This window comes from Thamnophis sirtalis, unplaced genomic scaffold, assembly GCF_051295495.1.
Source record: "Thamnophis sirtalis isolate CommonGarterSnake01/CBP01778 unplaced genomic scaffold, rThaSir2_p1.2 scaffold_11, whole genome shotgun sequence".
NCBI classification, from domain to species: domain Eukaryota; kingdom Metazoa; phylum Chordata; class Lepidosauria; order Squamata; family Natricidae; genus Thamnophis; species Thamnophis sirtalis.
Window position 1 is genome coordinate 3,706,666 of NW_028261391.1, and position 20,242 is coordinate 3,726,907.

Here is a 20,242-nt window from a genome sequence, read left to right on the forward strand (position 1 = left end):
GTTCGAAGGGAGAGGATGAAATTGTGGGGTCCTTTGTGCTGTCTGAACTCGGTTGTTTTCTTGTAGACATTTCATAACCCAACAAAGTAACCTCATCAGTGCTAGAAGGGAGAGAGGGGTTTGCTGCCCGTTGGTATGTCCCAGTAGTCCTTGACTGAAGATTGGAATCGGAAATGGACAGGCTCCATTATGGGTGTCAGAGCAGCCTCCTCCGTTCACGACTTTTGCTCCTCCTCGGAGTCCACAGTCGGCTGAAATGTGTGGAGGAGTGTGGAGTTTACACATCCACCTTGACGTAGGTGGGGTAATTTTATGTTTTGGAGACTTTTAGTCAATTGATTAATGACAGATTAATCTGGGTGTGAGATGGACGAGGGTGTAGCTTGCTTTCATGTCTCCAATGCTTCCCAGATAGGAAATCGAATACGGGTGGTTCTCGACTTACGACCGTTCCTTTAGTGACCATTCAAAGTTACCACGGCCCTGAAAAAAGTGACTTAGGAACCGTTTTCACACTTACGACCATTTGTAGCATCTCCAGGGTCGGGTGATCTCAATTCGGACCCTTGGCAACATACTCATATTTATGACGGTTGCCCTGTCCCGGGGCGACGTGATTCCCCCTTTTGCGACGGTCCGACCAGCCAAGGCAATGAGGAAAGCAAGATTCGCTTAATGGCCGTTTGACTAATTTAACAACCGCAGTGATTCACTGGCAAGAAAGGCGGAAAAATGGGGGCAAACTCACTTAACTTTTCACTTAGCAACAGAAACGTTGGGTGGTCGTAAGTCGAGGACTACCCATAGTAGAATGGAATATTCATTGGCCAAGGGTGATTGGGCACACGTGGAATTTGTTCCCAGTGAAGAAGCTCTCGGTGTACATGCAAAGCAACAGAGTAATCATCATCATCATCATAATCATAATGATACCAATAAAAGGGAGTAGTAGAGAAGATGAGAAGGATAATAGTAATACAGCCCTACTACGTGGGTAAATACACGTAGACATTAGAGGGTGCTGGGAGAATCAGGTGCTCAGCAGAGTGATGGCACAAAGGAACAAACTACCGCTGTGTCTAGTCCAGTGAGGGCGAATCTTTTTGGGACTGAGTACCAAACTGGCAACACACAGGTATGCGCGCCGGAGCGCTGGGTTTCTGGCACACGCATGTGCGCTGGCCAGCTGCTCTTCACACGGACAGGAGCACCGGGAACCTGAAAACCAGCATGCCTATTTTTTTGCCCGGTTTTGTCATTTTGGGGGCTGTTTTTCGGGCCATTCTTAGGCCAATTTTGGGGTCGTTTTAAGCCCTCTCTGTGGGTACGTGCGCTGTCGCCAGCTGCTCTTCTGGTTTCCGGCGCGCATGCGCACCAGCCAACTGGTCTTTGCGGGTGCTGGAGCACCGGGAAATGGCCTGAAAAATGGCCTGGTTTTTTGGCCGTTTTCTGGTGCTCCGCAAAGACCAGCTGGCTGGAGCGCATGCTTGACCGAAACCAGAAGAGCAGCTGACGACAGCGCAGGTGCCCATAGAGAGGGCTCTGTGTGACACCGCTGTCATGCTTGCCCTCGGTTCGCCATCATGGGTCTCGTTGTTTTGGCACGCAATGCCCTATAGCAGGGGTGTCAAACTGATGGCCTATGGGCCATATCTATCCCGCAGGGTGCTTAAATCTGACCCATTGATACCAATAAAAGGGAGTAGTAGAGAAGAGGAAGCCATGGGCCGGACTGGAAATAGCAAAGGAACGGTCCGCGGTGCCTCTGGCAGCCAAAACAGGGCGTGGGGCCACATATGGTCCCCGCACGCCCCGTTTTCAGCCTGGATCAGAGGTGGTTTGCTTCCGGTTCGGGAGAATCTGTAGTGGTAATTGGACGTGGGTCGCTGAGGCGGTAGTGATGGCTGGCTGGCCACGCCCCTGAACCGGCTCGCTCTGATGCTCGCCCTGCCTCGTCTTCGCCATGTGCGTCCACACAACTGCCTCCTAGTGCCTACACACAGATCAGTAGCATGGGCTGCTCAGGGGACCCCGAGGCTTCGCAACCACCACCTCCTAAGTGGGATCGAGCCTCCCCGCCTCCTTGATGCACGGAGGGAGGAGGCGGAAGTTTCGTTTGCTGCCTGTGAGCTCCGGGGAGGGGGGGGGAGGGAGCAGCGAGCAGCCAAGCGAGCATGCCAGGATCTGCCGGCTGCCTCTAATCTGCAGTTTACTCATGAGCAGGTTTACTCATGAGCAGGGTGCTTGGCAGCCGACAGATTGCTGGCTTGCTCCCTCGGCTGCTGCCCCCTCCCCGCACGGAGCTCATAGGCAGCAAACAAAACCACACACTCTTCTGACCTTCCAGCTCTCTTGCATTCAGCTCAGGTTGCTGCTTTCTTTGGCCTTTTTCTTTCTTTAAAGTTTTACAGCATATTTTATTTCCCAATCCGAAACATAAATTTGCCAAGCCACGCCCACAAAATAAACCACGCCCACAGAACCGGTAGTAAAAAAATAATAATGAAAAGCCACCCCTGGCCTGGATGGCCTCCTGCAACACTGCTGGCCAACGCGGGGCGCGGAGCAAAGTGCAGGAGGCATCCATCCCATCTGCCCCCCCCAGCCCACCCCCGCTCGCCTACGGAGGAGCGTGACCCGTCAAAACCGCGCCCGACTAAACCGCACCCGATTAAACCGCGTCGCTGACGTCATCAACAGGGCGACAACAGCCAGTGCGGAGAAAGAAGGGCACTTTAAATAGCGTTTTGAAAGCAAGCCGATTCAACTTAAGGTAAGGGTTAGGTTTAGGGTTAGGTTAAGGGTTAGGGTTAGGTTAAGGGTTAGGTTTAGGGTTAGGTTTAGGGGGGTTAGGTTTAGGTTTAGGGGTTAATTTTAGATTTAGGGCTTACAGCGTGCTTCTGTCTCCGCGCTGTTGTCACCCTGTTGATGACGTCAGCTACGCGGTTTAATCGGACACGGTTTTGTCGAGCGCGGTTTTGTGGTGGAACCGTGGAGGAGAACCCCAACGCTGATCCAGCCCTGGAAGAAATCCAGTTTGACACCCCTGGCCTTTAGTGACATCCCGAGGGGGGTGTGTGTTGAAAGGGTTGACGTCCAGGGTGTGAACGGTGTGTAGATACTTTTCCAGCTCCTCCTCCTGACCCACACAATATACAGGCGGTTGCAAGTTGTTCTTCCCCGCTTTTCTAACTCTCCATGGAAAAAGGGGTAGGAAGGGCTGATGGCGCCTCTCTCTCATTGTTTAAAAAATGTCAGAATTTTAAGTTCCGCCCGTAAACACAGTGCATCACAGAAGTGAGTACAACAGCCTCACTTTGTGTAAATATTTAAGTATATCTTCTCACGTGACAACACTGAAGAAATGAGCCGTAAAGTAGTGAGTACATAGCTTGTACGACAGTGTAAATGTCCTGTGTAAAAATTTACGCATTAAAGGCTGTGTGTGTTACGTTATTTTGAGGGGACGGCACATTTACGCTGTTATAAATATAAATAAATTGTAAATATAAAACGGCCCGCTTTCGTTCAGTCATGAGGCCACTTCAGCTGACTGCTATCTGCAGTTCGGCGGTTCAAATCTCACCGGCTCAAGGTTGACTCAGCCTTCCATCCTTCCGAGATGGGTGAAATGAGGACCCGGATTGTTGTTGGGGGCGATATGCTGACTCTGTAAACCGCTTAGAGAGGGCTGAAAGCCCTATGAAGCGGTATATAAGTCCTCCGACACAGAGCCCTCATCAGAGCCTTCCCTAGACTCCAGGACTGGCCCATCTTCCTCCCCAACCTCCTCACTGTCCGAATCTGCTGCCAGCTGCGCTAACCACTGGCGGGCCACAACACCCGGTTGCCTTTTGAACAAAAGCACACATATATTTCATCTCCCTTGCAGTCTGTTCTAAAGCATCTCTGGATCTTTTTATAGCCCAGCGGGCCTTTCCTTCCGCCAAGAGGGGGGAGAAAAAGAGGGGGAGAGAGAAATGGTTTACGGCATCCTTGCGGCAAGCAAGGGGGTGGCAGATGTGTGGCAGCTGGATCAACAAGGATGGAGGCATCTCTTCGAATAAGGGAACCCTTCACCGGGGTTGGAGGCAGGGAGAGGGGGTGGTTTGGGGGTCACTGTCAGGGTGGAGCTGGGTCACGGAGTGTCCCGCAGAACCGCTGGTGCGCCTCCGTCTTTCCTTGCCAATGCAGAGGTTGCAGCCCTGCCAGAGGACGAGGGATGTTTGGATAAACTTTTAGCCCCCCTGCTACTAAATGTCTTTCGGGGCCAAATCGCTCTACGGTTGCCAAAAAAATGAGCAGCGTCTTTGGCTCCCTCGCAAATCTGGCTTGCGTTCACAATCGGGCGATCCGGTACGGAGGCTTGGGGGGGGGAGGGCGATATGACCCCTTCTGAAGCGTTGAAGGCAGCCTGGCGCGCATGATGAGTCTTCTCTGCAAAAGGAAGCCCTCGTTTTACGACGACCGGTTGAGCCCCCATAAATTTCTGCTTGCTCAGCGAGGCGGCTGTTTAACCGAGTTTTGTGCCTTATTGTGCAGCTTTTCTCACCACCGTTGTTAAGCGAATCAGTGCAGGGTTCCCCCCACTCCCCCCAGTGAAGGACTTAACCTGGTGACTCATTTGGGAAGGGTTCCAGTTAATCACAGGTAGCTTTGGAGAGGTGGCGCAGTGGTTAAATGCAGCACTGCAGGCTACTTCAGCTGACTGCAGTTCTGCAGTTCGGCTGTTCAAATCTCACCGGCTCAGGGTTGACTCAGCCTTCCATCCTTCCGAGGTGGGTAAAATGAGGACCCGGATTGTTGTTGGGGGCGATATGCTGACTCTGTAAACCGCTTAGAGTGGGCTGAAAGCCCTATGAAGCGGTATATAAGTCTGACTGCTATTGCTATTGCTATTTGAATCCCCTGTGGAGGTATTTTTAATTATTAAATGCCCCGCTCCGTATAGAGCTAATAATAATCATAATACCCATTGTCATCGGGGCACTTGGAACCTTGTCAAGAATTTTATAAAATACATCAAGGTATTGCAACTTCCGACAGGTTGGAAAAGGAGTCGGAACAGAATATTTTGACGATTGTAAAATTGGAATTGGATAATACAGAGATAAACGTATAAAGGAAGATAAAGGAAATGTTAATAAGTAACGTAGCTATGTGTGATAAATAGAAACTGTGTTTGTTGTTATGTTAAAATATGTATGGAAATAACAAAGCTAGAAAGGTAACTCTACGTCCAATGTTTTTAATGTTTATTCAATTAAAAATTTGTTTTAAAAAAAGATATTGCAGCTTCCTGCAATAACACCAGCGGAACTGCAAAAAAACTGCTCTACTCGAAACATCGTACGTTTTAAGAAACTATTTGGTTGATACTTAGGATGCTGGCAGCAACCCGTATCAACCATTAGCACCAGTCAGTGGTATTTGTGATTCATTTTTAAATGTTCTTTTGACTGAGTTTCATGTTTAATGAATAAAGTGTGTAATAATCAAAGCTGAATGCTGAAAACATAATTAAAGCCATTAATACACGGGCAGTTGCAGTGATACGCTACCGAGCTGGAATCATCCACTGAACTTTGACTGAACTGGAAAACTTGGAATGGAAAAGGCGCAAACTTTTGAATATGTACCACGCTTTACATCCACGAAGTGACATCATCGGGTTGTTCCTGCCAAGAAGAACAGGGGGCTGTTGTAAATCCATCAGACTGTAGAAGAAAAACGAAGTTTGAATGACTCTGTGAATCAAAGTACAGAAAAATCGCTGCAGGCTGTGAAAACGGAGAACGTTATAAAAACAACAAAAGGCAGAATGTAAGGGAAAAACAGCTGGATGAAAGATTAAATAGATGGAAAAAAACCAAAGCTTTGCATGGACAGCACTTTGAAAAACGTTGAGGGAAAATGTGATAACAACTGGAGATGGACGTGGTTTAAGATGGGAACCGTAAAGAAAGAAACCGAAGGTTTAATCCTGGCTGCTGAAGAACAAGCGCTACAGACTAATGCCATGAAAGCGAAGATACAAAAATCCACCGACAATCCAAACGGCCGACTTGGCAAAAAAAACAAAGTCGAACCTGCTTCACATTTAATGCTGCAATGGTCGTAAGTGTGAAAATTGGTCTCCAGTCCCTCTTTTCAGTGCCATTGTAACTTCAGATGGTCACTAAATGAACTGTTGTAAGTCGAGGACTACCCTGGTCGTTCTGTGCAATCTTCGAGGTTGCACAGAACCTCGAAGAGCCGAGGTGGCGCAGTGGTTAAATGCCGCACTGCAGGCTACTTCAGCTGACTGCAGTTCAGCAGTTCGGCTGTTCAAATCCCATCAGGCTCACGGTTGACTCAGCCTTCCATCCTTCCAAGGTGGGTAAAATGAGGACCCGGATTGTTGTTGGGGGCGATATGCTGACTCTGTAAACCGCTTAGAGAGGGCTGAAAGCCCTATGAAGCGGTATATAAGCCTAACTATTGCTATTCTTGCAGCAGCTAACCTGTTTCTCTAGCTTATTTTATTATTATATTATATTATAATATCATATTATTATATTATAATATCATATTATTATATTATAATATATTATTATATTATAATATCATATTATTATATTATAATATCATTATATTATAATATCATATTATATTATAATGTCATGTTATTATATTATAATATCATGTTATTATAATATGTTATATTATAATATCATATTATTATATTATAATAGCATATTATATTATAATATCATGTTATTATATTATAATATGTTATTATATTATAATATGTTATAATATCATATTATTATATTATTTTAATAATAATATTATCATTGTTTGGTTTTTAAATTATTGTCAGATGATGGAAGTTGTTTCCAACCAACTTAGCAATAGCAGTTCGACATATACCGCTTCATAGGGCTTTCAGCCCTCTCTAAGCAGTTTACAGAGTCAGCATATCGCCCCCAACAACAATCCGGGTCCTCATTTTACCCACCTCGGAAGGATGGAAGGCTGAGTCAACCTTGAGCCGGTGAGATTTGAACCGCCGAACTGCAGAACTGCAGTCAGCTGAAGTAGCCTGCAGTACTGCACCCTAACCACTGCGCCACCTCGGCTCTTCCAAGTACTTCCAAGTACTCTTTCCGTGAAGTCATACTTCGTAATACAGGCAGTCCTCGACTTAGTGATCATTCAAATTTACGTCACTGAAAAAAGTGACCGTTTTTACGACCTCACTGAAAAAGGCTGTCTTTTTCACACTTAACAATTGTGGTAGCGTCCCCGCAGTCACATGATTTGCATTCCAATGCATGACCACTGACTCACATTTATGACGGTTGCAGTGTCCAGGAGTCATGTCATCGCTTTTTTGGGGTGACCTTCCGACAAGGAAAGTCAGTGAGGGAAGCCAGATTCACTTAACAACCGGGTTATTCATTGAACAACTGCAGTGAATCACTTAACAAATGTGGCAGGAAAAGCCACTTAACAAATTTCTCACTTAACATAAATTTTGGGCTCAGTTGTGTTCGTAAGTTGAGGACTACCTGTATGGTTTTTGAATTTTCCTCCTGTCAGTTCATCCCTCTTTAAAGGACATTTAAGGCCGTTGGTAGCTATCACCACACGTTTGTGTTGGGAACAAAAACGATTCAGTTGAAAGAAATGTTGCATTTATTGTGGTGTGTTTGTGTGTCCTCTGGCTTTAAGCACTCACAAAACCTTCCTCTCCAACGATCTGGGGTCAGCGATCTGTGTTGTTTCTTGCAAGAGACCAGGACATTAGATCTCTCCCATTGTTTAGATAAAACAGACACATTTGATGTGTTTACCTGATGTGATTCACCCCAAGGATCGTGTTGTATCTGTGTTTGTTATTCGGTGTGGTTTGGGCAGCTTGCCGTGGTTTCGTTTCGTTTTATTTTTCTTTTCCTTTCCTACTGTTCCCCGCTGGGTCAAGGGGGATGAAGCACCCTTTGGGATTTGAACTTGATAACTTTCTCTTCTTAAGTACCATATTTTTCCGACTATAAGACGCACCCTTTGGACTCCCAAAAGGGGGAAATAATGTCTGTGCGTCTTATAGACAGAATATTGCCAAAGCCTCACCCACCTGCCGGACTTTTTAAGGCTTATTTTCGGCCTTTTTCAGCCCATTTTTGAGGCTTTTTTCGGCCTGTTTTGAGGATTTTATCGGCCCGTTTTTGAGGCTCTTTTTGGCCTGTTTTTGAGACTTTTTTCGGCCCTTTTTTAAAAAAGGGGCCCAAAAGCCTCAAAAATGGGCCAAAAAGCCTCAAAAATGGGCTAAGAGAAGTATAAAAAGGGCTGGAAAAGGCCTCAAAAATGGGCCCCAAAAGCCTCAAAAATGGGCCAGGAAAAGCTTTAAAAAGGGCCAAGAAAAACCTCAAAAATGGGCCAAAAAAGCCTTCAAAACGGGCCAAAAAGCCCCCTCCAGTGGGCCAAAAAAGCCTCAAAAAGGGATGAAAAAAGCCTTGAAAATGGATAGAAAAAAAGGCTAGAAAAGGGCAGAATAAAGCCCCCCCCCAAAGGGCCAAAAATGGGGTGCGCAGAAGCCAAACCCCCTTTTTTTGTTTTCCTCTTCTAAATTTAGGTGCGTCTTATAGTCAGGCGCTTCTTATAATCTGAAAAATACGGTAAATCCCTATATCCTTTTCCCAGCTGGGAAATGAAGCCTTAAACCTGATTTACAAACCTGGAACCTCCTCCTTTTCTTGCACAAGCTACGAATCAAAGTTTAGACCATCCGATGAACTTGGCTTGATTCAAATAGGCGGCATCGATTTGAGATCAACCTGGGAAGTCTTCCTTGCAAAGTTTGCGCACTCTGCCCCTGAGCTATACAGGTAGTCCTCGATTTACAACCATTCATTTAGCGACCGTTCAAAGTTACCATGACACCGGAAGCAATGACTTATGACCGGTTTTCTACACTTATGACTGTTGCAGCATCCCTATAATCACGTGACAAGCAGCATCCATGGGGAACCCTGATTCACTTAACAACCGGGTTACTAATTTGTCAGCTGCAATGATTCACTTAACAGCCGTGGCAAGGAAGGTCGTATAAGGGGGCCAAATTCACTTCACAAATCTCTCACTTAGGAACCTAAACTTGGGGCTCAGTTGCGGTCGTAACTTGAGGACTACCTGTATGCTTCTGTTCAATCCGGAGATGATTTCTGGAAGCTTTGAAGAAGAGACTAGAAAGAGACTTTCCAGCTTTCAGAAATGGTGTGGGGGGTCTCCTGCTTGGGCAGGGGGGGGGGGTTGGACTAGATGACCTCCAAGGTCCCTTCCAACTCTATTCTAATTAGTGGAACGACTTACCCCCAGAAGTTGTGGGAGCTACATGACTGGAAGCTTTGAAGAAGAGACTAGACTGCCAGCTTTCAGAAATGGTGTGGGGGTCTCCTGCTTGGGCAGGGGGGGGGTTGGACTAGATGACCTCCAAAGTCCCTTCCAACTCTATTCTAATCAGTGGAACGACTTACCCCCCAGAAGTTGTGGGAGCTACATGACTGGAAGCTTTGAAGAAGAGACTGGACTTGCCATCAGTCAGAAATGGCATTGGGTCTCTTGCTTCAGCAGGGGATTGGACTAGATGACCTCCAAGGTCCCTTCCAACTCTTGTTCTGATTTCTCCAGAGCAGTTGGCTACTGTCCCAGGTTTCTTAAGCTTCTTCTTGATAATATTAGCAGCTGCAATCCCAGCAACAGGGAGCTGTTTGCAGCTGATTTCGTAGCTTTGGCCTTTGCCACACTTGGCTCTAATCTTCTTCCTTATCTCCTCGAGCAATTCTCTCTTGCTTCCTACTTATCCACGTTTATTGTGCTTTACACAGCAACACAACACAGTGTAGGGAGTCCCTTTTCTGCATTCAAAGAGGCAGAGGGACCGATGAAGAGATCGAAGACACCTGGGACACGAATGAAATCATCCGCTTGAGAGATTCCCTCAAATGCAATCGTGCCTTTCCATTTCAAAGGAGAACTAATAACTACGTCCATGCCCTTTTCATTTCTTTTGCCACTTCTGAGAATAAGTCACCTCGTACACCAAAGCAAATCGTTTGTTCTCCGGCCTATGGTGGTCTTTTGAAACATGTGGACTTCAACTCCCAGAATTCCCTGGGGGAACGTGTTGACTAGAATTGAATAACTAGAATCGAATAAACTTCATTGTCACTTGGAATGTACGCTGATTGGCATACATTAAAAATGAAATTTCGTTGCATGCAGCTCTTAAAGGGTCACCACCTCCCATTTGGAAGGGACCTTGGAGGTCTTCTAGTCCAACCCCCTGCTTAGGCAGGATACCCTACACCACTTCAGACAAATGGTTGTCCAATCTCATTTAAAAACGTCCAGTGTTGGAGCATAAATATGACAAGAGGATAGATAGATAGATAGATAGATAGATAGATAGATAGATAGATAGGGGATAGATTGATGAATGGATGGATGGATGGGAGGAGAGATAGATGAGAGATAGATAGATAGAGAGAGAGAGAGAGAGAAATAAATAGATAGATAATGGATAGATTGATGGATGATGGATAGATGGATGGATGGGAGGAGATGAGAGATAGATGAGAAGTAGATAGATAGAGAGACAGATAGACAGACAGACAGATAGATAGATAGATAGATAGATAGATAGATAGATAGATAGATAGATAGATAGATAGATGATGGATAGATGGATGGGAGGAGAGAGATGATAGTAGATAGGTAGATGTGAAAGATAGATGGATGGATGGATGGGAGGAGAGAGATAGATAGATAGATAGATAGATAGATAGATAGATAGATAGATAGATAGATAGATAGATAGATAGATAAAATAGAGGATAGTAGATGATAGATGTGATATAGATGGATGGATGGATCGATGGATGGATGGATGGGAGAAGAGAGATGATAGATAGATAGTAGATAGGTAGATGTGAAAGACGGATGGATGGATGGGAGGAGAGATGATAGATAGATAGATAGATAGATAGATAGATAGATAGATAGATAGATAGATAAAATAGAGGATAGTAGATGATAGATGTGATAGAGATGGATGGATGGATGGGAGAAGAGAGATGATAGATAGATAGATAGATAGATAGATAGATAGATAGATAGATAGATAGATAGATAGATAAGATAGATAGATAAGATAGATATAGCATAGTAGATGAGAGGTAGATGTGATAGATAGACAGAGATAAACGGATGGGAGGAGAGATAGACGAGACAGATAGATAGACAGACAGAGAGAGAGACATGCAGCTGTATATCTGTCTGGCTTGGCTCTGCAACCCAACAAGACAGACAGATGACTTCAACGGATAATTAGAACTGCAGAAAAAAACAATTACTACCAACCTGCCTTCCATTGAGGACCTGGACACAATGTCCTGGGGTCACGTGATCCCCTTTTGCGACCTTCTGACAAGCAAAATCAAGCGGGAAGTCAGATTCATTCAACAACTGTGCTACTAACTCAACGACGACAGTGATTCACTTAAGGGTGGCAAGAGAGGTCGTAAAATGGGGCAAAATTCCCGCAACCATTTTACTTAGCGAGAGAAGTGTTGGGCTCAACTGCGGTCGTAAGCTGAGGACCTGCGCTTACGGGCTGGCCTTGGTAAGAAGTGGATGGGGGCATTTTGATGGGAAATTTACTACTAAACTGAGGAGAATTGCCCTTTGAAATAAAAATTAAAATCAAGCAGGAACAATTCAGAATCGAAAGGAACAATCCAAGAAGCAATGGGTGGAAACTAATCAAGGAGAGAAGCAACTTAGAACGAAGAAATTTCCTGACAGTGAGAACAATTAACCAGTGGAACGACTTGCCTCCAGAAGTTGTGAATTCTCCAACACTGGAAGTCTTTAAGAAGATGTTGGATAGCCATTTGTCTGGAATGGTATAGGGTTTCCTGCCTAAGAAGGGGGTTGGACTAGAAGACCTCCAAAGTCCCTTCCAACTCTCTTTATTCTATTTTTTCAAGGTTGTGACTCAACACCCACGGAAATACAGTGTTGTGACAGGTGGCCCGTTTGTTACCTGAGAAATCAGATACCACTATTAGTGGCCTTGTGTGGTTGCTCTTTCCCGCGGGTTTGAAGACGTAAATAACCACAACGTAAACACATCGAAAGTTCATTGACCCATCAAAACAGCCAACGTTTTCGATCCCGAGGTTGGGAAGGATGACAAAAGCAACTTCCTTTCCATCCCAGACTTTGACTCCGGGTGTTGGAGGAGTCGTGATGGAGCTGCGTGTCAGGTTAAAGGTTGAAAATGAACGGTTGAAGCAAAGGTGCATTTTGAAGAGGCAACTGGGCTTTCTTTGTTTTCCCTTTGAAGTCGTTTTGCTTCTCCTCCTAGAAGCTTCCTCAGCTCTGACCGGATGGAGGGGAATGGATGGATTGATATTCCTTGCAGACAGCTGGTCATTTGCATCCTTTTTAGAGAGCCGTTGAGGCCACTTGGAGGTTTATCTGTGTCCTCAGAGTCACCAGATCTGTTCATTGGGGAAACAAAACAGCCACTTCGCAGACGCATGGCACAACATAGGAGAACAAACCCATCAGGTCTCGCTAGATTCAGCTGTCCATCTGCATTTCAAAGGCACAGCCTGCTCTTTCGAAGACAGAAGTCACCTGAGTGGCACTCCTGGTTCCTGTGGTCTGCAGTTTTGGTTACATCACACAGTTGGGTCACTTGTTTGAGTTTAATTTTATTTATAGGCCGCCCAATCCCAGAGGACTCCGGGCGGCTTACAGCGAGGGAAGGAAAATAATAAAAAAGTAAGAATAAAAAAGACAAGATTAAAACAACACAGATACATTGGTTTCGGTTGGGGCTGTTGACCTCAACAATGAGGTCAACAGCCCCAGGCCTGCCGGAATAGCCAGGTCTTGACAGCGTTTCTGAAGGCCATGAGAGTGGGTGAGGTCCGGATTTCTGGGGGTAGTTCGTTCCAAAGGGTTGGAGCAGCCACAGAGAAGGCTCTCCTCCGAGGAGCCGCCAGCCGACATTGTCTGGCTGACGGCATCTGAAGGAGGCCCACCCTGTGGGATCTTACCGGCCGTTGGGAGGAGTGTGGCAGTAGGCGGTCTCGCTTGCGGTTCCACCACAAAACCGCGTTCGACTAAAGGGCGCTCGACGAAACCGCGTAGCTGACGTCATCACAGGGCGACAACAGCGCGGAGACAGAAGCATGCTGTAAACGCTAAACCTAAAATTAACCCCTAAACCTAAACCTAACCCCCCTAAACCTAATCCTAATCCTAAACCTAAACCTAACCCTTAACCTAACCCTAAACCTAACCCTAAACCTAATCCTAACCCTTAACCCTAAACCTAACCCTAACCCTAAACCTAACCCTAACCCTTAACCTAACCCTAAACCTAACCCTTAACCTAACCCTAAACCTAACCCTAAACCTAACCCTAAACCTAACCCTTACCTTAACTTGAATCGGCTTGCTTTCAAAGCGCTATTTAAAGCGCCCTTCTTTCTCCGCGCTCACTGTTTTCGCCCTGTTGATGACGTCAGCGACGCGGTTTAATCGGGCGCGCTTTAGTGGAGCGCGGTTTTGTCGTGCCACGCTCGCTCGCAGGTATGCTGGCCCTAAGCCATGTAGAGCTTTAAAGGTGATAACCAACACCTTGAATTGTGTCCGGAGACTTGTGGTTTTGGGCTCATAGCTACAGCAACCCACCGCGTCTGATCACTTGGTCTGCCAGTGGAAAGCTTCGTGGGAGACCCCCTCCCAGGTAGAATCAGGAAGGGGAGGGGGCGGAGAAAAAGAACCCCTTTCAACAGCTGTTGAGAATCGGCTGTTTAAAAACGGCGGGTTTCTTGATGGAGTAAAGGAGGGAAGGTGGGTTTCTAAGCTCCCACCCAGAGGCCGTATTCTGCCGGTTCGACCGAAATTGCAGCTAGCCCTGCCCACCCGCCCCGGCTCTATGGCATCCCGTTTAGGCCCCCTTTTTTAGCCAAAGCACATGCGTGGAAGGCCGAGCGCATTCACATTTGCGAACCGATAGGGAAGGTAAGTGAATATGACCCCCGCTCCCACCCCTCATATTCCTCTATCGGAACTGTGATACGATCCTACTCTGTTTCCCCGAAAATAAGTCCTCCCCTCCCGGATAATAAGTCCCATCGGGCTTTTGAGTGCATGCGCTAAAATAATCCCTCCCCGAAAATATTGCAACATAGCCTCCTGCACCTCAACACGAATAAGATCTCCCCGAAAATAAGGCCAAGCGCTTATTTCGGGGGTCGAAAGAAAATAAGACCCTGCCTTATTTTCGGGGAAACATGGCAGGATTAGCTGCATTGTTTCCAAGTGCCCTTATAACAGAGTAAGAGGGTTGAAGGGACCTTGGAGGTCTTCTAGACCAACCCCCTGTTTAGGCAGGAAACCCTATGCCTGGGATGGCGAGCCTATGGCATGCGTGCCACAGGTGGCACACGGAGCCATTTCAGCCTTGTTAAAAGGCATTTTTCGCTCTCCCCAATCTCCAGAGGCTTTATAGGAGTCTGGGAAGGGCGAACAGAGCCCCCCCTGCCCCCCAGAGACCCTCCAGAGGCTCCAGGAGCTACCCCAAAGCCTCCAGAGTGCAAAAAACCAGCCCTATGGGCAAACATGAAGTTTGGGAACGACTTCTGGTTTGCTCGTAGGGTTATTTTTAGTCTTCTGGAGGCTTCAGGGGAGCCTCCTGAAGGTCCCTGAAGTCTCCGGAGGGCCTCGGGGCGGGGGGAGGCTTTTTTCGCCCTCCCCAGGCTCCTATAATGCCTCTGGAGCCTGGGGAGGGTGAAAAAAGCATGCAAAAAATGGGGGGGGGAGCGCCTCTCATGCACGCATGCGTACTGGGGGGGTGTTGCATATTGCATTATGGGTGCGGCACCCCTGCGCACGACCCCTCTGTGCTCCTCCCCCTTATGGCGAGCGAAAAAAGGTTCTCCTTCGCTGCCCTATGCCATTTCAGACAAAAGGTTGTCCAATCGCTTCTTAAAATCTTGGAGCATTCGCAACTTCTGGAGGGAATTTCTGTTCCACTGATTCATTGTTCTAACTGTCAGGAAATTCCTCCTCAGTTCTAAGTTGCTTCTCTCCTTGATTAGTTTCCACCCATTGCTTCTTGTCCTGTTTTGGAGAATAGTTTGACTCCCTCTTCTTTGTGGCAACCCCTGAAATATTGGAAGACTGCTATCATGTCTCCCCTAGTCCTTCTTTTCATTAAACTAGACAGACTCAATCCCTCTAACTGTTAACAGAATAACAGAGTTGGAGGGGACCTTGGAGGTCTTCTAGTCCAGCCCCTTTCTCAAGCAGGAGAACCTATACCGTTCCAGACAAATGGCTATCCAACATCTTCTTAAAGACTTCCAGTGTTGGGGTATTCACAACTTCTGGAGGCAATTTCTGTCAGGAAGTTTCTCCTCAGTTCTAAGTTGCTTCTCTCCTTGATCAGTTTCCACCCATTGCTTCTTGTCCTGCCCTCAGGTGCCTTGGAGATAGTTTGACTCCCTCTTCTTTGTGGAAACCCCTGAGATATTGGAAGACTGCTGTCATCTCTCCCCTGGTCCTTCTTTTCATTAAACTAGACCTACCCAGTTCCTGCAACCGTTCTTTGTGTGTTTTGGCCTCCAGTCCCCTAATCCTCTTTCTTGCTCTTCTCTGCACTCTTTCTAGAGTCTCAACGTCTTTCTAATGTCTTTAAGTTATGGCTTCATTTGCATCTTGTCCCTGCTTTCTTCCTACCTCAATAATCAATCGATTAGATTTTTAATTGCTCGTGAATTGAGTGGGTTTCTGATTGTCGGGCCTCCCTTGCAGGCCCTTGCGTTTCACCCTCCGTGTTATTTAGCCTGTAAAAGATATGGAAATCCAGGGTGTGCCAAGGCTGTCCAGAAGAATGAGAGTTGGTCACAGGGGCACTCCTGAACGCATCTTGGGTGTAATTAGGTATCAAGATTCGGGAGCCTCCCAGGAGAGATGCAGTCGTGCGAAACACGCCCAGCAAAGCTGCCTGCTTCTGTGGCACTGCTGACACAGTGTGGTTGAATGGTTTAAGTCAGGGGTGTCAAACTCGATTTCATTGAGGGCCGCATCAGGGTTGTGTTTGACCTCGGGGGCCGGGGTTTGTGTGTGTGTGTGGGGGGGGCAGTGGGGGCATGGCCCAGTTGCAAGCGGTACGTCCCGGTATGGGCATACCGGAGCTTGCCCGGAACACTGGGTACCGTTTCGGTACAGTGCTCCGGAAGGACTGCCTGCCCGCACTCCTTAAATATCTTTAAGCTCTTTGGCGCTTCCACGCCTGCGCACAGCACGTACAGCCCCTGCGTGCTCCTCTGCCGAGCAGCTGGAGCGTTGCGGAGGCTCGTGAAGGCGTCGCTGGATGGTAAGATGCATGCGCGCGCTGCGCATGTTCATGTGGAGGACACCGGGGCCCGTTGCAACCGAACCGATTGCAACGGGATCCGGAACCCAACATTGGCACGGCTTGATTGATGTAACTCAGATTGGGGGTCTCCTGTGGTAGCCCCAGCGCTCTGCTACTGAAAACGGGCTCTAGAGCTCCATTTTTGGCCATGGCGGCCTCCGGCAACCCTCTGCCAGCATTAACCGAGCTCCGGTGGGCCGTACGTGCCTCCTGGGCCCCATTTTCGGCCCCTGAGGCTGTCATGGCCAAAACAGGGACCAAGGGGCACACGCAGCCCACCCGAGCTCCGTTTTTGCTGCCAGAGGCCCCGCGGACCGGTCCTTTGCTGTTTCCAGGGGAGCCCCGCGGGCAAATTCTAAGCACCCTGCTGGATCTGGCCCCCGGGCCTTCAGTTTGACACCCCTGGTTTAAATCTTACCAGCAGATAGTCCTCGATTCACGACCACAAGAGGTGGAGACCCTTTGAGAGTTATATGCAACGAAAACTTTGTTTGGATGTATGCCGATCAGTGTCCATGCAAAGTGACAGTAAAGTTATTCTAGGTCTAAGTCTATCCCCGAGTTTGCAACCTCTTTTGCAACGGTTGTTAAGTGAATCCCTGCACATTTTTAGTCACACAATCACACAGTGATTCCGGCAGTTGGGGATCACATGACTCCTGGACACTTCGACCATTGTAAATACATGGCTGAGCACCCAAATTTGGATGACATGGCTGTAGGGATGCTGCAACGGTCGTAAGTGCGAGTATCGGTTAAAAGCTACTGTTTTTAATCGAGGACCGCCTATATCAGGACAATCAAATCTGGAGCTGCAATAATCGAGATTTCTGCTAGATGGCAGAAAAGAGATGCCTAAAAGCCTAACCACTTTGCTGCCCTCTGATGGTCACCAGAGGTGGTGCAGACATTATGTCTTCCCTGTAGGATTAAGGACTCCTTATGAGTAGGGACAATATTGAGATGATTTATTCATTTACTGTATATATTTAAGCAAATTTATATAGCTGCCCAACTCACATAGACGTGATTTCCGAGCGATTTAAAGCATTTTTTTTTTAAAAAAATCCATCATGATTTGGATTCAAACTCCTATCTTCTCAAGCTATTGTTGGAACATGAAATTGTGTTTGGGTCAAATTTATCGAGGCCAACCTGCCACGGAACAACTTGCTGCGGGATAAGAGTTATATTGATATAGAAGAAACAGTGGAACGGAATCATTAAAGAAAGGATGCTAAGGGAGGGATATAATGAAATGTGAATGACAAAAGTCAAAATAACTTTTTAATTGTTTTAAATGACTAAATCGAATTGCTGAATTGTCCCGCAGTGAATCATCCCGTGGCGAATTAGCCATGGTAAATTGGTCATGTCAAGTTGGCCGCAACGAATTGCCCCATTCCGATTGTGTCGTGGTAAAAATGAATGAAACCGTTAAGTCAGTGGTGGGATTCAGCCGGTTCGGACTGGTTTGGGTGAACTGGTTGTTAAATTGCTGGCTGGCCATGCCCATTCCTGCCACTCCCCTTCCAGGAGTCTTCCTGCTCCCCGTTTTGGCTCCCCGGTAAATGCAGGGAAATGGGGCATGGGAGGGTGTGGGGCATCCCCTGCCATGGCCTGTTGTTTGCTCACCGGTGACTTCAGGGAGGCCTACTAGGCCCAAAATGGGGCACAAGAGGGCGCCGCCCCCCCAAGGCCCATTTTTGCTACCAGGGGGTGCAGGAGGCCGGGTGCTGCCTATCACACTCCTGGCCATGCCCACAATGACCATGCCCACCCAGCCGGTCATTAGGGCAGAAGACCGGTTATTAAATTATTTGAATCCCATCCTTGATTTAAGTGCTTAGATGGAGAAAGACGAGAAATATTAGAGAGATCCCACAAGCTCAATAGGGAATGGTATAGGTCTGTGATGGTGAACCTATTACACGCGTGCCACAGGTGGCATGTGGAGCCATTTTTTAGGGCATATGAGGTGTTAGCAATAGCAATAACAGTTAGACTTATATACCGCTTCATAGGGCTTTCAGCCCTCTCTAAGCGGTTTACAGAGTCATCATATTGCCCCCAACGACAATCCGGGTCCTCATTTTACCCACCTCGGAAGGATGGAAGGCTGAGTCATCCCATCCCTACCGGAAGTCCGAAAACGGGCCCATTTCTGGTCTCCAGAGCGCTTCTGGAGCCCAGGGAGGCCATTTTCATCCACCCAGAGGCTCCAGGAAACCCTCGGGAGCCTGAGGAGGGTGAAAATGCGCCCCCTCCATGCCGTGGTGCAGGAGGCCGAGTAGGCCACGCCCACCATGGCCACACCCAGCCAGCAAACCAATTGCTAACATTTTTGAATCCCACCCCCTGGATAGAAATGTACCAAAATACATGGGCATTTACTCCGTTAAAATGCAACAGTTTTCACACGTTCTCAACTTGGCGTAACGTTGAAGGAGGGGAACCTTCAGCAATGGATGGAGAAGACTTATTTTCATGTTCAGGAGGGGATTTTCCTGCTCTGCAGCTCGAGACTGAAAAATTCTGTCCTTCGATTCTTCTCCATTGCAGACAAGCGAGGTTCGGCCAGGCCCAGAAACAACTCTGAATCCATCCGGGGGCCCCCAAATGTGGACAGGAGGCGACAACTTTCCGAATCCCAGGCTGTCACTGTGAGCAGCTCCGATTGCAGGATGAACCTCCGACCTCAAGGAACGCCGAAAGGTAGGACCCATGTAGCACTGTAGGGTTTTTTCCCCCTTTTTCAAAATTGTCCCGCAGCAAGTTGGCCTTGGTGAGTTGGTTGTAGTGAGTTGGCTCTGGCAAGCTGACCTTGGTAAGTTGAATTGTCCCGCAATGAGTTGGCCATGGTCAGTTGGCTGTGGCAAGTTAACCGCGGTGAGTTGGCTGTTGTGAGTTGGCCATGGTGAGTTGAATTGTCCTGCAGTGAGTTGGCCATGGTCAGTTGGCCATGGCAAGTTGACCATGGCGAGTTGACCATGGTGAGCTGACCTAGGTAAATTTAATTGTCCCGCATTGAGTTGACCATGGTAAGTTGGCTGTGGCGAGTTGGCCGTGGTGAGGTGACTGTGGCAAACTGACCTAGGTAAGTTGAATTGTCCCACAGTGTGTTGCCCTTGGTGAGTTGACCTTAGCGAGTCAACTGCGGTGAGTTGGCTAATGTGAGTTGGCCGTGGCAAGACAACCATGGCAAATTGACCATGGTGAGCTGGCCTAGGTAAGTTGAATTGTCCTTTAGTGAGTTGCCTGTGGTGAGTTGACCTTGCCGAGTTAACCATGGTGAGTTGGCTGTGGTGAGTTGATCGTGGTAAATTGAGCGTAGTGAGTTGAGCATGGTGAGTTGAATTGTCCTGCAGTGAGCTGGCCATGGCAAGTTGACCGTGGTGAGCTGACCGTGGTCAGCTGAATTGTCCCGTAGCAAGTTGGTTGTGGTGAGTTGGCCATGATCAGTTGGCCATGATCAGTTGGCCATGATCAGTTGGCCACAACAAGTTGACTATGGTAAGTTGAATTGTCCTGCAGCAAGTTGGTTGTGGTGAGTTGGCTATGATCAGTTGGCCATGATCAGTTGGCCACAACAAGTTGACTATGGTAAGTTGAATTGTCCTGCAGCAAGTAGGTTGTGGTGAGTTGGCTATGATCAGTTGGCCATGATCAGTTGGCCACAACAAGTTGACTATGGTAAGTTGAATTGTCCCACAGCAAGTTGGTTGTGGTGAGTTGGCCATGATCAGTTGGCCACAA

The 20,242-nt window shown here is 47.4% G+C and overlaps 1 protein-coding gene across 1 annotated transcript in view; it reads left to right on the forward strand.

The window, feature by feature from the left end:
- The window catches only part of DIS3L2 (DIS3 like 3'-5' exoribonuclease 2), a 217,979-nt gene that overhangs the window by 18,126 nt on the left and 179,611 nt on the right, over positions 1-20,242 (forward strand). Inside the window, exon 3 of the mRNA XM_087725075.1 lies at positions 19,049-19,201. Within this exon, the coding sequence (XP_087581201.1) occupies positions 19,049-19,201 (153 nt within the window). The remainder of the gene's footprint in view (positions 1-19,048; positions 19,202-20,242) is intronic.